General features: G+C 41.3%; 1 protein-coding gene and 1 non-coding gene across 2 annotated transcripts in view; both read right to left on the reverse strand.

The window, feature by feature from the left end:
* Positions 1-14621, reverse strand: part of LOC124596536 (F-box/LRR-repeat protein fbxl-1-like) — a 108336-nt gene that overhangs the window by 24028 nt on the left and 69687 nt on the right. Inside the window, exon 5 of the mRNA XM_047135711.1 lies at positions 2770-2955. Coding sequence (XP_046991667.1) covers positions 2770-2955 — 186 coding nt within the window. The remainder of the gene's footprint in view (positions 1-2769; positions 2956-14621) is intronic.
* Trnar-gcg lies at positions 9975-10049 on the reverse strand. Its single transcript has one exon. It is a non-coding gene; the product is annotated as a tRNA-Arg (tRNA).

The raw sequence follows: 14621 nt of genomic DNA on the forward strand, positions 1-14621 counted from the left end.
TTCCTTCTTCCCATCCAGGGTGAACCCAAAAACGTTTGTTTTTTTCATCACAGTCATTGACATCATCATCCTGCCCTCATCCTAATGGTTACAGGCACTGCCAGGGAAATATTCGAAAAACGGCTACGTCTACCGTGTGTAAATTTATGGCCTGTGTGGTTGTGTGTACTACTGCTGGAAGAAGAGTAAATGCTCAAAAGCTAGGATGAATGTTGTTGCTTTTAAGTGTTTCTATGTTCCACATACCAATCTGTTAGACCGTAGGTAATTGCCTTTCCCTTATTTTACGTATTGCTCCATCCTGGAATTTCCATTATTGTTATAAATTTAGGTAAAGTGTCCTTGAGCAAACAACCATTATAATACAAAACAGTTGGGTCATAATTCAGAACAGTAATAAAATAATTTTGTGCTAGCTACGTAACAGAACAACAATTACTTTAAAAAATAGGAACCTCAAGGTCACACCTGTCAGAAATTTTTAATTCAAATGAATTATGTTACGAAAAATCACTAATTCTCCTTCCATTTTCACATTTTATTCCATCTAGTGTAAACACGCAGATTCGTGCCAGGGATACCCTGTGTGTACTGTGTAATTGGTTGACGTGAACCAATCTGCAGTTCCAAACACGTATGCCTGCAGTGCACCTCAGGTGTATAGTGTAATTGAGATGGAGTGTTAAACACACCGTACAGCTGTTCACCGTTTGCTCACACGAAAAACAAAAAAACAGTGCCGACGAGACAAACGACAAGCACAATGTGTGTCACATCTCACATCACGCGGGCACTGACGCTGACGTGTGACTCACGCCCAGTGTGACCTTTCAGAGCTTGTCCAAATACACAGGACGGGAAATGAAGCACCTCCACCAAAGGCTTAAATGCTATGAGGAGAGAAATAATTGGTTAGGGTTCCAAAAATATGAATGTTACATGGAGGAAAGTGTTGTACAGAGTAAACATACTAAAGAGGAAACTTTAGCAGTGGGCAAACGGGCTTTTCGTCGGGACTGGAAAAGAAAGACAGAACACGGGGGAAACATTATCTGAGGGAAAGTTATAAAGAGGTTTCCGTATATCTCTGATCAGCAGTTTACTAAAATATTCAGCCCACCATTCCAGAATCTGTTCTTCTCCTCCTATAAAATTTCCTTCTTTAACACTGCAGAATACAGTACACGAATAAAAGCCTTTATTTAGTTCACGAACCCTTTCATAGAATTTTCTTACTTCTTGGCCGTTACATTTTTATTCTAGCTCCATAATTCGTGTCTTCTCTGATTTTCATTTCTTTCTTCTGTTGATTCTGTTTACTTCCTCCCTTTCCTTTGTGAAATCTTCCGTATTAGATTTTGTTGCCCTGTTTATCATTTTCTTTCTTGCCTCATTTCCCTCTGTCATTTTCTTTTTACAGTCTTCTTCAAACCATCCTGACACTTAACAGAGTTGGTACGAGGGTGAATCAAATACAAATGGGATTTTTGTTCCTGAGCACCAACAGTTGGTAGGACCGGACCTGTGCTGCTAGTATTGTCGGGTGGTTCCGTGAGGAGCAGGGAGAGCCGGCTATCGCATACCTCCGACAGCTCCGTCCGTAATCCGCAAGATATCTGAGTGACAGGTCTACCTCTCCACTGCGCGATGCATAATTATTACAAAAATTCTTGCTCGTGAAAGAGTTAGAGTGATAGAAATCTTCCAGAGACTGATTGCACAGTTCGGTGATCAAATACTGTCAAGGATGCGTGTGTTTGCTGGCATAAAGATTTCGAGGAAGAACGGGAATGTGTGAAAAATCAGCAATACGATCATCATCCTCGGACCAGTATTACAAACTGAGACATTTGTGCAGTTCGATACATTCTCGAAAGCGACCGATAGGTGAGAGTATCAGAAATAAGTTACGGGAGCTCTCGAGCGATCGTCACAAATTACCTACAGCTCGGGAAAGTTTGTTCCACATGGGTACCTCGCCTTTTGATCAAAAATCAGAAGCTGACACATTCGGAGGTCTGTCAAAGTCTTACAGCAAGGTTTGAGAAATAAAGTGATGCACTTTTGAGTCGGATCGTCAGCTGTGACCTGTGTGTCGGTCCACCACTGCACTCACACATCCAGACGGGCCAGTAAGGAGTGTTGGAGGAAGGGGGAGGAAGCCCCAGGGAAAGACAGGGCTCAGCTGTCAGCTGGCGTGGTTCTTTCCACCATTTTTCAATTTTACCAGTAAGCCATTTTGCTCACTGCATTTTTACACGAGCAATGCACAATTGGTGCTGCATACTACTGTGAGCTGCCGAAGAATGTGAGGGCTGTGTATCGCCTCAAAAGATGAGGTCGACCGATTTGACAGGTCGTCGTCCTCTGTGACAGTGCTGGACCCGATACTGCAGCTCTGGTGATCTCCAAATTACAGAAAATGCACTGGACTTAACTTAGTCATCCTCCTTACAGCCCGCACCTATCACAATGTGATTTCAATTTATTTGGACAGCTTGAAAAAAGCTCTAGGAGAGCACCAATTTGAAGATGACGGGGGTGTGGAGGAATACGTGCGCAGTTGGCTTCTGACATGACCAGCTGCATTCTATAATGCTGCAATAAAGAAACCATCCTTCTCCCTGGGAAAAATGTACTTCTAAAGCAGGGAATTATGTGGAAAAATAAATTGTAACTGCCTTTTTTTCAATAAATGAATTTTTAAAAAATAAAATCTGATGTATATCGACTCAGCCTCGTACCTATAAATAGTGAGGAATGACTTACTGGAAGGTGAGAGAGATGAGGCGAGGCCGGTGCGGGCAGAGCTGGTTGCAGTGCAGTTCACGCAGGTTGTGCAGCTCTCCGAGATCTGCAAACGTCGCGGCCTCCTCCTCGGGTGCCACGTCAAAGAGGCGCAGCTGCAGTTTCTCAAGAGAGCTGGCGGCCTCTTTCAGCACGGGAACCACACATCTGTCAGCAAGTGACACACTTTAAGCTTTTTAAAAAATTTTATTATACGGGATGTACAGAAATACCAAAATTTCCAATACCGGCTGTATTAGAGTGGAAAACATATTTTAGGTATTTATTAAGTGGACAACCTTACACTGTGTGTGCCCTAATTTTACGTCTGTGCAGATGAACTGTAAATAATGTCAGCTCCAGACATCAGCAAGGCACGACGGTGAATAAAACACTCCACCTGCCGTGGCAGAGCGCTTTTTCTTTGGGACGTCGCAGCTCAGTGGTGGCTTGAAGGACGAGGAGTGAAAAGAAGTGTGCAAGAAAGTCAACAGAGAAATCAAATGATGAAAGTTGTTAGAACTGTCACTCAGTCATTGGCTAATATCAAAGCAAGACTTATGTATGTTGAGACTTCCTGAGATCTGTTCACCTAGAGTGTCACTGAAGTTGTACACAGAGAAGTAGTGAACATATAATACAGAAGATTTAACGATACACTGTTTACATCTTTGCGTAAATAGTTGACGTACATCTGCACTCTCTTACAGACTGAGTAATTTTTCCTCCTATCTATGTAATTATGTAGTTATGTAGTTCTCAATTCGTTCAAACAATCAGTCATTCATAATAGGAAACACAATCATATCTCAGTCACTCAAATGATTCAGAAATTTTACTTGTTAGAATGAAATCAGGCGATGATTCTTCTTCTCTGCAGGCTCGTGCTTTGTGGCAGTCTGCTAATCTGTACAAATAAAATGCCTCGTAATTTTGGGAGCGTTGTATAATCAGTCGGGAAACCTCAGATTATGCGGATATTTGGCTTTGATGAAGTTTAACCTTCTGAAGAAGTAATGGAGCTATATATATATATATATATATATATATATATATATATATATATATATATATATATATATATATATATATATATCCCTTTTAATTGTACAATTTCGTATCAGTTATCTTTTGTCATAAATTTCAATATTCAGATTACAATTCTTCAAACAAAGCTCAGGCTAATCGGCACGAAGACAATCTCGGAAGCTTTTTCTGACAACCACCAGAGAGAGTACTACAAAGAATAATTATGTGCTCATGGCATAGCTATTGTATGAAACTACTTTGCGCATGGATTCTGCAAGTATGAAGATAGAAAGTTAGTAAACATCATTCAAGGGTAGAATTGTATCAGAATAATTCATCGAATATAAAGAGATATTACAACCTCGACCTTCTGCAGGAGGAGTCGAAGTCACACGGCCAGAAGTAGTGGCACTGTGCAGCATTTCCACAGCGTTGAGAGAGCTATGAGAAGGCAAGCGTCGGGCTCAAATGAGACAAAGGTGATCGCGTGAAGCATCAGAATGACAGACAGAACTATAAACAAGGACTCGGTTACTACCGACAACCTGGAATGATCAATGTACAGTTGAAATGTTAGTGTGGTTGGGCACTGGTGAAGTCAATGAATGTGAATGGAAGAAAATGATCACAGTACACAAGGATCTGTAGTGTAGCTATAAGCCTAGGCTACTTTGGAATGTCACAGTTTGGTTGCAAGATGGTGAAGCCAACAAATGTGAATCAAAGAAAACTCACTGTGATGACAAACACATATGTAGCATAGCCTGAAGTCTATGTTAATGTGGAATGTTTAATTAATTGTCAGTTGGGGAAGCCATCAAATGTGAATGGAAGAAAACTGGCTGCCGCGGCAGACTGATCTGTAGTGTAGCCCAAAGTCTAAGTCACATCTGAATGTGGGAGTTTAAATAATCATCTCAAAAACGTAGTGTGGTTTTTGTTTTGTTTTGGAATGCTCCATTTTCCAAGGTCGTGATTTCGCAGGAGCCTAAAAGAACAGCTTAAATATTACACAGCATTAAATTTCATATGTCAGCATTCTGCACACCTATATTTCATTATACCGCCCTGTATTTTCAGTTACTCACCATGATTACATTTATCATATGCTTTTGTCTCACTGGTTCCCATATTTGATCTATTTCTCTTAAAAGATACTTTTCAGTGCACTGCTTAGCAATTTTGGTGATTTATATAAAATGACGTACTTCTTACAATATAGCAGAGATGCTGAGTCGCAGATAGGCACAACAAAAAGACTGTCACAAAATAAGGCCTTTGTAAAAATAGACAGACACAGACACACACACACACACACACACACACACACACGCACATGCACGCACGCACGTGTCCACAGTCTCTTCAGCTTCCTGGATTTTTCATTGTTCGATGTACTTCTTACCTACATGTCAGTGCCTAAAATCTGATTTTGATATATGACAATCTCTTTTAATTGGATTCAGATATATTCTTAAGTTTTATCACACTGCCCCACTCTCTCTCTCTCTCACACACACACACACACACACAAACACATCTTTCCCTGCTAATGAAGTTCGTGTGTGTGTGTGTGTGTGTGTGTGTGTGTGTGTGTGTGTGTGCGTGCGCGTGTGAAGGGGGATTTTGCTTGGTAAGTACATTTTTAATTTTTTGCATTTTAAGAAGAATGTCGTGGATTTATTTGATATAGCAGAATGTGATTCAGTTGTATACCTAAATATATGAGTGTCAGGGCCAGTGAATGCTGTGTGTCTGATGCTCATAGGTTGGCAATGTGTCAGTTATGCATGTACATCAAGTGATGTTTTCAGTAACAGATTTTGCAGCATGTTTTGCTTTCTTGGTACTGAGGACAGAATTCTAGTTATATAGGTCAAGTGGAGGTTTCAGTGCCAATTTTTGTTGCAAATTTTGCTTTCTTAGTATCGTGGACTTCTTTCTAGCTATGTGGTCAATTGAAGTTTCCAATACGAGAATTTGTAGTGAGGTTTGGATTTTTGGTTAGACTTTTTTGATACATTTTCTTACAGATTTACTCATTAATTGGTATTATAAAGCTTGGTTTACCTAAACAGGTTAATAAAAAATGACAATACCAAATTGTGTGGGTTTTTGTGGCCTTCATGCAATGTAGATGTTATTGATTCCTGTGTATTATTTTGCTTGGGTATGTGAGTTAACACAGAAAGTCATTTGTTTTGTTTATCACTACCCAAAATCCCCTAATTCCTACGTGTTTCCTGTTACTTTCATGTTATTCTTTAAATTACTATAATCAAATTTTGTATTTGTTTTTGTTTTGTTAATTTACTGAGTTTGTCAATGTGGTGGACAGAGGTAATATGGCTAAGTATGCTATATTCGTGACTTCTTGGATCAAAGGTGACAGCCAGTAATGTCTCGACATTTCCACTGTCCACATTTATCGTAAATTTTAACGACTATAACTCTGAAAGTAAGTTTCATGAAATTAGTAATTTTTGTCCCAGGTTGCTTTATGGAAATACTGTTTTGTATGCTTATTGCTTCAGCACTTAAAGGGAATTAGTAATACTTTTAGCTTAACAAATCCAGAAATTAAAAGAGAATCAGCAGACTTATTTTAAAGTTATTTGTTGCTGTTTAGTAAAACATTGCACCCGCCACAACGGAGCCTCACTGTGAAGGCTGTTCTCATACATGGGATGAGATAGATGGAAATTGCCTAACTATTGTCAAACAATTGGAAACTGCTTTGAATATGTGTGTTGGGAGAGCTCCCCAGAGTTTTGTACCAGAGGTAACAAAGTTACCTCCAGCACTATCCTCTCCTGTCTCCTCTACAGAAGACTATTCATCCACTCGGCTGTGGGTGACGTGTCAGTGGGAGGGCTAGGCAACATTTCCAGGGGAGACAGGAACCAGGGAGAACTCCGTGTGTTAGACCCATCTCAATAACAGACAAGTTCAAAATGCTGACTTCCCCTGAAACTACACTCAGCCAGTGAGACTCACTTTCACTGTCGGAAACCTGTTCTGTCTCAGGTCAAGAGAAGGGAAATGTGAAAGTGTACAGTCTATCACTAATTTGTAGTTCAAATGTATGGCAAATAATGGTACCTGTTAGGGAAATGTCAGCTAGGGATGTAAAGGAAGATAAGATTCACCTGCCTGGGGGGTCTCATTCAGCATACCGAAGAGGCTAGTCTGGCAGCCGTTGACAAAATGAGGTACAACCGAGAACCGGTTGTGGTGGGTGTTGGAACAAATGATGCCTGTCATCTTGGCTCCGAGGTCATACTCAAATTATCCCAAGCAGATGGCAGGAAAGGCTGAGGAGACCATCCTTGTTCAAAGGTCACGGTTTACAGCACTGACCCCAGAACTTACTGTGGCACCACAGTTCTGAATGGAGTGGAAGGGTCGAATGACAGGCTTCAAAGGTTCTGAAACTTTCTGGAATAGCAAGATAACGTCGAGAACTGTACGGTCCCCCTAAATGGGTAAGAAATGCACTACATATCAGAGGCTGCTACCCAGGTAGCTGAATGTGTATTGAGTGCACCCAAGGGCTTTTTAGATTAGGTAACCCAATATTCACTCCAGACAATGACAGATGTAGGGGACGCAGAAGTGTCCGTATAAGATTCAAAGAAATGCCTCGTACAGGTGAGAGTCTTAAAATCCTACTGATTAATTGCAGCAGGATTCAGATGAGCGTGAATCACATAATGCTAGGTGCAGAAATCCGGTTAAAACCGGAAACTGATGGCAGTGAGATTTTTGCGAAAACTTTAAATGCGTATTGAAAGAGTAGGCTAATGGTAAATGGATGTGGTGTATTTCTCATAGTAGATGAGAAGAATACAGTTTTGTAAGTGGTGGGCATGGCAGGGTACCCTGCAAAACATTATTAAACCACCTACTTCATACTGTCTGGAAGACCAGTCACGATAGAAATATATTGGATATAACAATAATAAATAAACCTGAGCTCTTTGAGGATTTACACATAGGCCAGTATCAGTGACTGAGGCAGCTGTAGTAACAATGATTAGCAAAATACAAAAAGCACCAAAATGAGTAGAAACATTCACAAATTCAGTAAACTAGATAGAGATGACGTAGTGCCATATCTCAGTAAGGAACTCAAAACATTGAGCTCTAGTGAGAATACTGCAGACAAACTGTGGCTTAGGTTTAAAAAAATAATTGCCCATAAATTTGACAGATATGTACCTAGTAGAGCAGTTCATTTTCTTAAAACATTGGGCTACGGACAGAGGGGCGCTACAAATTTGGCTGTCAAGAGAGTAATGACTACCGTCACAGAAATTTATCGAAGGCCTGTCGAGAAACCAAAAGAAATTCAGATCGCGAGTAAAGGCTGTTGCTGGTATGTCTCCAGACACTCGTGGGCACGACAGGGACTGAGACTGAGAGTAGCAAAGCAAAAGCAGAAATGCTTAACTTGATTTTCAAATGTTCTTTTACAAAGGAAAATCTACGGGTGCTGACTCAATTTAATTCTTGCACCACTGCAAAGATAAGCAATATAGATTTTAGTGTCAGTGGTGTTGAAAAATAACTGAAATCACTAGAACTGAACAAATCTACAGGGCCTGACGGAATCTCCATCAAATTCCATATCAGACCTGTGGCTAATTTACAATAATCTATCGCAGATCACTCAAACAAAAACCTGTGCCCTGTAGTTGGGAGAAAGCACAGGACACACACTTCCACAAGAAGGATGGCAGAAGTGATCTACAAAACTACCATCCAATATATTTAGCATCCATCTGCTGTAGAATCTTAGAATATATTCTGAGTACAAATGGAATGCTGTATGTTGAACAGAATGACCTCCTCCATCCCAACCAGCACGGATTTTGAAATCATTGATCGTGTGGATCCCAACTCATACTTTTCTCACAGGAAATCTTAAAAGCCACAGATCGAGGCAGTCACGGAGATGCAATATTTCTCAATTTCCGAAAAGCGTCTGACTCAGTACCGTAGCTATCCTTATTACTGAAAGGATCATTGTATGGGCTGTGAAGTGAAAGTTGTGAGCAGGCTGAGGAATTCTCGGGAGGGAGGACACAGTGTGCTATCTTGATGGAGAGTCACTGTCAGGTGTTGCAGTAACTCAGGGTGTGCCCCACAGAAGTGTGTCCAGACACTTCTGTTCGTGTTGTATATTAATGACCTTGAAGACAATATTAACTGTAATCTCAGACTTTTTGCAAGTGATGCAGTTATCTATAATGAAATACTATCTGAAAGAAGCTGCATAAATAATCAGTAAGCTCTTGACAAAATTTCAAAGTGGTACAAAGATTGGCAACTTGCTCTAAATGTTCAGAAATGTAAAATAGTGGACTTCGAAAAATAGAAAAAATGTAGTATCCTATGACGAAAATATCAATGAGTCACAGTTGGAATCGGTCAAATCATACAAATACCTGGGTGTAACACTTTATAGGGATACGAAATTGAATGATCACATAGGCTCAGTAATGAGTAAAGAAAGCAGGCAGTAGAGTTCAGTTTATTGGTAGATTACTGGGGAAGTGCAATCAGTCTATAAAGGAGATTGCTTACAAATCATTCATGCGACCTATTCTAGAATATCGCTCAAGTGTGTGGGACCTGTACTACGTAGGATTAACACGAGACGCTGAACGTATACGGAGAAGGGCAGAATGAATGGTCACAGGTTTGTTTGAGCCGTAGCAAGAGACTGTCACAGGGATGTTGAAAGAAGTGAACTGGCAGGCTCTTGAAGTGAGACATAAACCATACCAGGAAAGTCTACTGAAGTTCTAAGAACTGGCTTTAAATGCTGACTCTAAGAATATACTACAATGCCTTACATATCACTCACACAGGAAGATTTTCACTGTACAGCGGAGTGTGCGCTGATATGAAGCTTCCTGGCAGATTAAAACGGTGTGCCGGACCGAGACTCAAACTCGGGACCTTTGCCTTTTGCGGGCAAATGCTCTACCAACTGAGCTACCCAAGCACGACTCACACCCCGTCCTCACAGCTTTACTTCTGCCAGTACCTTGTCTCCTACCTTCCAAACTTTACAGAAGCTCTCCTGCGAACCTTGCAGAACTAGCATGGAGTGTGTGCTGATATGAGACTTCCTGGCAGATTACAATGGTGTGCTGGACCGAGACTCGAACTCGGGACCTTTGCCTTTCGCAGGCAAATGCTCTACCAACTGAGCTACCCAAGCACGACTCACGCCCTGTCCTCACAGCTTTACTTCTGCCAATACCTCGTCTCCTACCTTCCAAACTTTACAGAAGCTCTCCGCTGCAGAGTGAAAATCTCATTCTGGAAACATCCCCCAGGCTGTGGCTAAGCCATGTCTCCGTAATATCCTTTCTTTCAGGAGTGCTAGTTCTGCATGGTTCGCAGGAGAGCTTCTGTAAAGTTTGGAAGGTAGGAGATGAGGTACTGGCAGAAGTAAAGCTGTGAGGATGGGGCGTGAGTCGTGCTTGGGTAGCTCAGTTGGTAGAGCACTTGCCTGCGAAAGGCAAATATCCCGAGATTGAGTCTCGGTCTGGCACACCATTTTAACCTGCCAGGAAGTTGCAAGATCAGAATAATTACAGCATGCACAGAGGCATTAACAATCATTCTTTCTGCACTCTGTACAAGAGTGGAACAGGAAGAAACCCTAATAACAGGTACAGTGGGAGGTACCCTCTGCCAAGCACCTCACAGTGATTAGTGAAATCTTGATTAGATGTAGATGTAGATGTACGTTAGTGATGCTAAAAGTGCTGGGCACTATCTGGATTCTGACTGCCTCTGAACTGAGAATTTAAATTCAAAACAGTTGTGTGTGCGTGCGCAAACTACTGCAAGACCGCCTTACATTGATTTCGAGTCTGGACAATGGCTAGATTGCAGAGATGAAATTAGCTTCCACACTGCCACAGAGAGGAGAGGGACAGATATAGAAGAGATAAAAGGTTTCACACTTTATGCAACACCATCCATAACTTATCAAGCACCTCTCGTCGAGCTTGTAGTCGACACTGGAATGTATGTGCCAGCCAGCTAACTAATGGGCTGCTTCAAGTACAGACTACACAAACCTGCAAAGCTCAGATCCAGCAAAAATGTCTATTGGCACAGCTTTACCTTTCTTAGTAGATATGACACAGCTGATGAGGTAAGCTCTGTTGCCTCATCTCTGAGACAACTACATGCTCTCATTAATACAAGGGTTGCCTAGAAAATAATGCAAAGCATTTTATTTTTTCAGCCAGAAACAATGCTACAAATGCAAAACATTACATACGTATTATTTGAAGTCTCCCGAGAGAGTGTGCCAAGTTTCAGTCACTTCCGACGGATAGCGTAGCTTCGGGACAGTTTCAGAATGGCGTCTGTAGGTGACAGACGTTACGAGTGATGTGCCGTCATCGAATGACTCGCTGCAGGAAAAGAAATTGTGGGGAATACTCAAAAACGATTGTCCAGAGTTTAAGGAGCACCTGTTGTTGACAGAAGTACAGTCAGTTGTTGGGCACTGAGGGTGAAGTGACACGAAGGCAGTTCGGCAGAGCTCCACGATTTTCAGCGGTCGGGGAGACCGTTTGTAACCTCCCCCTCACTTACCGACCTTAATGACAGTGAAAAATTAAACCGCGTGTACCTAATGGAAATTTGGGAAAAGCAATCGTCACCGAAGTTAATCTATCGGTAAAGAGGGAGGAAAGGGTTACATCTAAATGAAAGGAAAAATGCAAATGAAACTGGTGGAAATTAATTTTGAAAAGGGGTAAAGTTAATAAAGAAAGTAAATGTGCGGCCGTTACGTTAACGATTAACTAGCGGTAATTAGATATTTGAGATTTGGGGGGAATCACGGTCGCCAGTCCTAAGGACAATTACTATAGTAACTGAAAAAGAAAGGTTATTACACATATAATTAACACTAGAAGCGTGGCAACTGAAGGTTGACACGTGTAGTGTGAAAACTGAAAGTTTGTCAGAAGTAATAAATTTCGCTACACTCTGACTTAATTTAGCAAAAGAATTAATAAAACCGGAAAATCGAAAGTTAATTTAGTGACTGAAGTTAATAGTGAGCTTTCTTTCTGAAGCACATCGACATTCAGTAAAATAAGGTTAGTCTTGGGCTACCTCAACAATCATTTCAAAAGCAACTTGACTCTACGCAATTTAGAAACAAGAGATTTTACTTTGAACTTGAATTAAATGATTCTGAACTATTAACAATAGTAAAATTTAGTACGTACCAAGCTGAGCTGCAGTCACAGGTAAGCTAAAATATGCTAACAAAACTCGCACTCTTAATTTGTGCTCGTGTAATCTGAATATTGTAGCCAGCTACTGAACTTTGAAATTAAAGCAGTGAAATCTAATTATATTATTTTAATGCTGGCGTTTGAATTTCAACGACACTCGGGTTCATTTCGGAAAAGGAAGGGACTCTGCTTGGTAATGCAATTGGGACAATGAGCAACAAACGTTCATGCTAAGTTGCTGTAATTATAGTTACGAAAATGGAACAAGATTAAAAGCTGAGGTCTGCCATACAGTTCTGAAACTTTACGTGCTTTTAGTCTTCCTTGTTGGTTGATTGAAGGTTTGAAGCCGTCGATCGAGGAGGTGGCGACAGTCACTCATTGTCGGCCGTCGCAGTTGCAGAAGCTGGATGTTGGCGCGCCTTCTTCTCGACACGGTCACCAGGCGAAACGGGCTCTTGATGTGCGCCAGCTAATGCTTCCCGTCCGCGACACCATGTCAGAAACTATCATCGCAAGTCGAGCGCAATTACATGCTGCCAAACCCCGAGAGCGCGGCAACTCGCGGGAGCGTCATACCACGCACCTGCTCCACTCGCTACACCCGCCAGACTCTCACTCCTGTTCTGCCCGCGCTCCACGCGGCAGAGTTAACACTACCAAAGATCCTACACACTTTGATTCGTCACACGACCTATCGACGTAATCGTTCGATAGCAGTTTTCCCTAGGCAAGACCCAGCGTAAAAATACAAATAATATTTACGAAACAAACCAATTATACATCGACATGAGTGCATAAATATATATATACAAACAGTAAAACAATTACAATATATAAAGAGACAGAAATGTCATATCTTGAGGTAACAAAACAAGGAAAAAAAATAATAGTACAATAGATGGAAATAGGAGTATATGCATTTCCGGCGTTACACGTTGACAGCTCTCGCACCTGACCTAGCCCCCTCGCACTTCCACTTGTTTGGGCCATTAAAGGATGCAATTCGTGGAAGACATTTTGAGGGCAATGAGGAGACGATTCAGACAGTGAAGCACTGGCTCTGGCCCCAGAACAAGGATCGGTACCGACAGGGCACACACGCCCTCGTCTCGTGCCGGAGGAAGGCTGTAGAACAGGATGGAGATTACATAGAAAAATAGGGTGTGTAGATTAAGGAAAGACAAACCTACGTTTCTAGCATTTATAGACTTACAGAAAGCTTTTGACAATGTTGACTGGAATACTCTATTTCAAATTCTGAAGGTGGCAGGGGTAAAATATAGGGAGTGAAAGGCTATTTACAATTTGTATAGAAACCAAATGGCAGTTATAAGAGTTGAGGGGCATGAAAGGGAAGCAGTGGTTGGGAAGGGAGTGAGACAGGGTTGTAGCCTCTCCCCGATGTTATTCAATCTGTATATTGAGCAAGCAGTGAAGGAAACAAAAGAAAAATTCGGAGTAGGTATTAAAATCCATGGAGAAGAAATAAAACGTTTGAGGTTCGCCGATGACATTGTAATTCTGTGAGAGACAGCAAAGGACTTGGAAGAGCAGTTGAACGGAATGGACAGTGTCTTGAAAGGAGGATATAAGATGAACATCAACAAAAGTAAAACGAGGATAATGGAATGTAGTTGAATTAAGTTGTGTGATGCTGAGGGAATTAGATTAGGAACTGAGACACTTAAAGTAGTAAAGGAGTTTTGGTATTTGGGGAGCAAAATAACTGATGATGGTCGAAGTACAGGGGATATAAAATGTAGACTGGCAATGGTAAGGAAAGCATTTCTCAAGAAGAGAAATTTGTTAACATCGAGTATAGATTTAAGTGTCAGGAAGTCGTTTCTGAAAGTATTCGTATGGAGTGTAGCCATGTATAGAAGTGAAACATGGACGATAACTAGTTTGGACAAGAAGAGAATAGAAGCTTTTGAAATGTGGTGCTACAGAAGAATGCTGAAGATTAGATGGGTAGATCACATAACTGATGAGGAGGTATTGAATAGGATTGGGGAGAAGAGAAATTTGTGGCACAACTTGACCAGAAGAAGGGATCGGTTGGTAGGACATGTTCTGAGGCATCAAGGGATCACCAATTTAGTATTGGAGGGAAGCGTGGAGGGTAAAAATCGTAGAGGGAGACCAAGAGATGAATACACTAAGCAGATTCAGAAGGATGTAGGCTGCAGTAGGTACTGGGAGATGAAGAAGCTCGCACAGGATAGAGTAGCATGGAGAGCTGCATCAAACCAGTCTCAGCACTGAAGACCACAACAACAGCAACAGATGAAACACCATTATTTTGTGTGTGTAATTCTCATTACGTTCAATAAAGAGTTGTTGAAGAAAAAAAAATGTGGTGCATTACTTTCTGGGCAACCCTCGTAAGTCGACGTGGGAGGAATCGTGCAATAGAAGGCAGGACCCGACCTAAAAATAGTACAAATCAATGCAGTCCAACCAGTTTTATTCCAAATACCTTAGTATGGGGGTATGCTGGAATGGTAGAGTGGTGATTCT

The sequence above is a fragment of the Schistocerca americana genome, chromosome 2, assembly GCF_021461395.2.
Source record: "Schistocerca americana isolate TAMUIC-IGC-003095 chromosome 2, iqSchAmer2.1, whole genome shotgun sequence".
NCBI classification, from domain to species: Eukaryota; Metazoa; Arthropoda; class Insecta; order Orthoptera; family Acrididae; genus Schistocerca; species Schistocerca americana.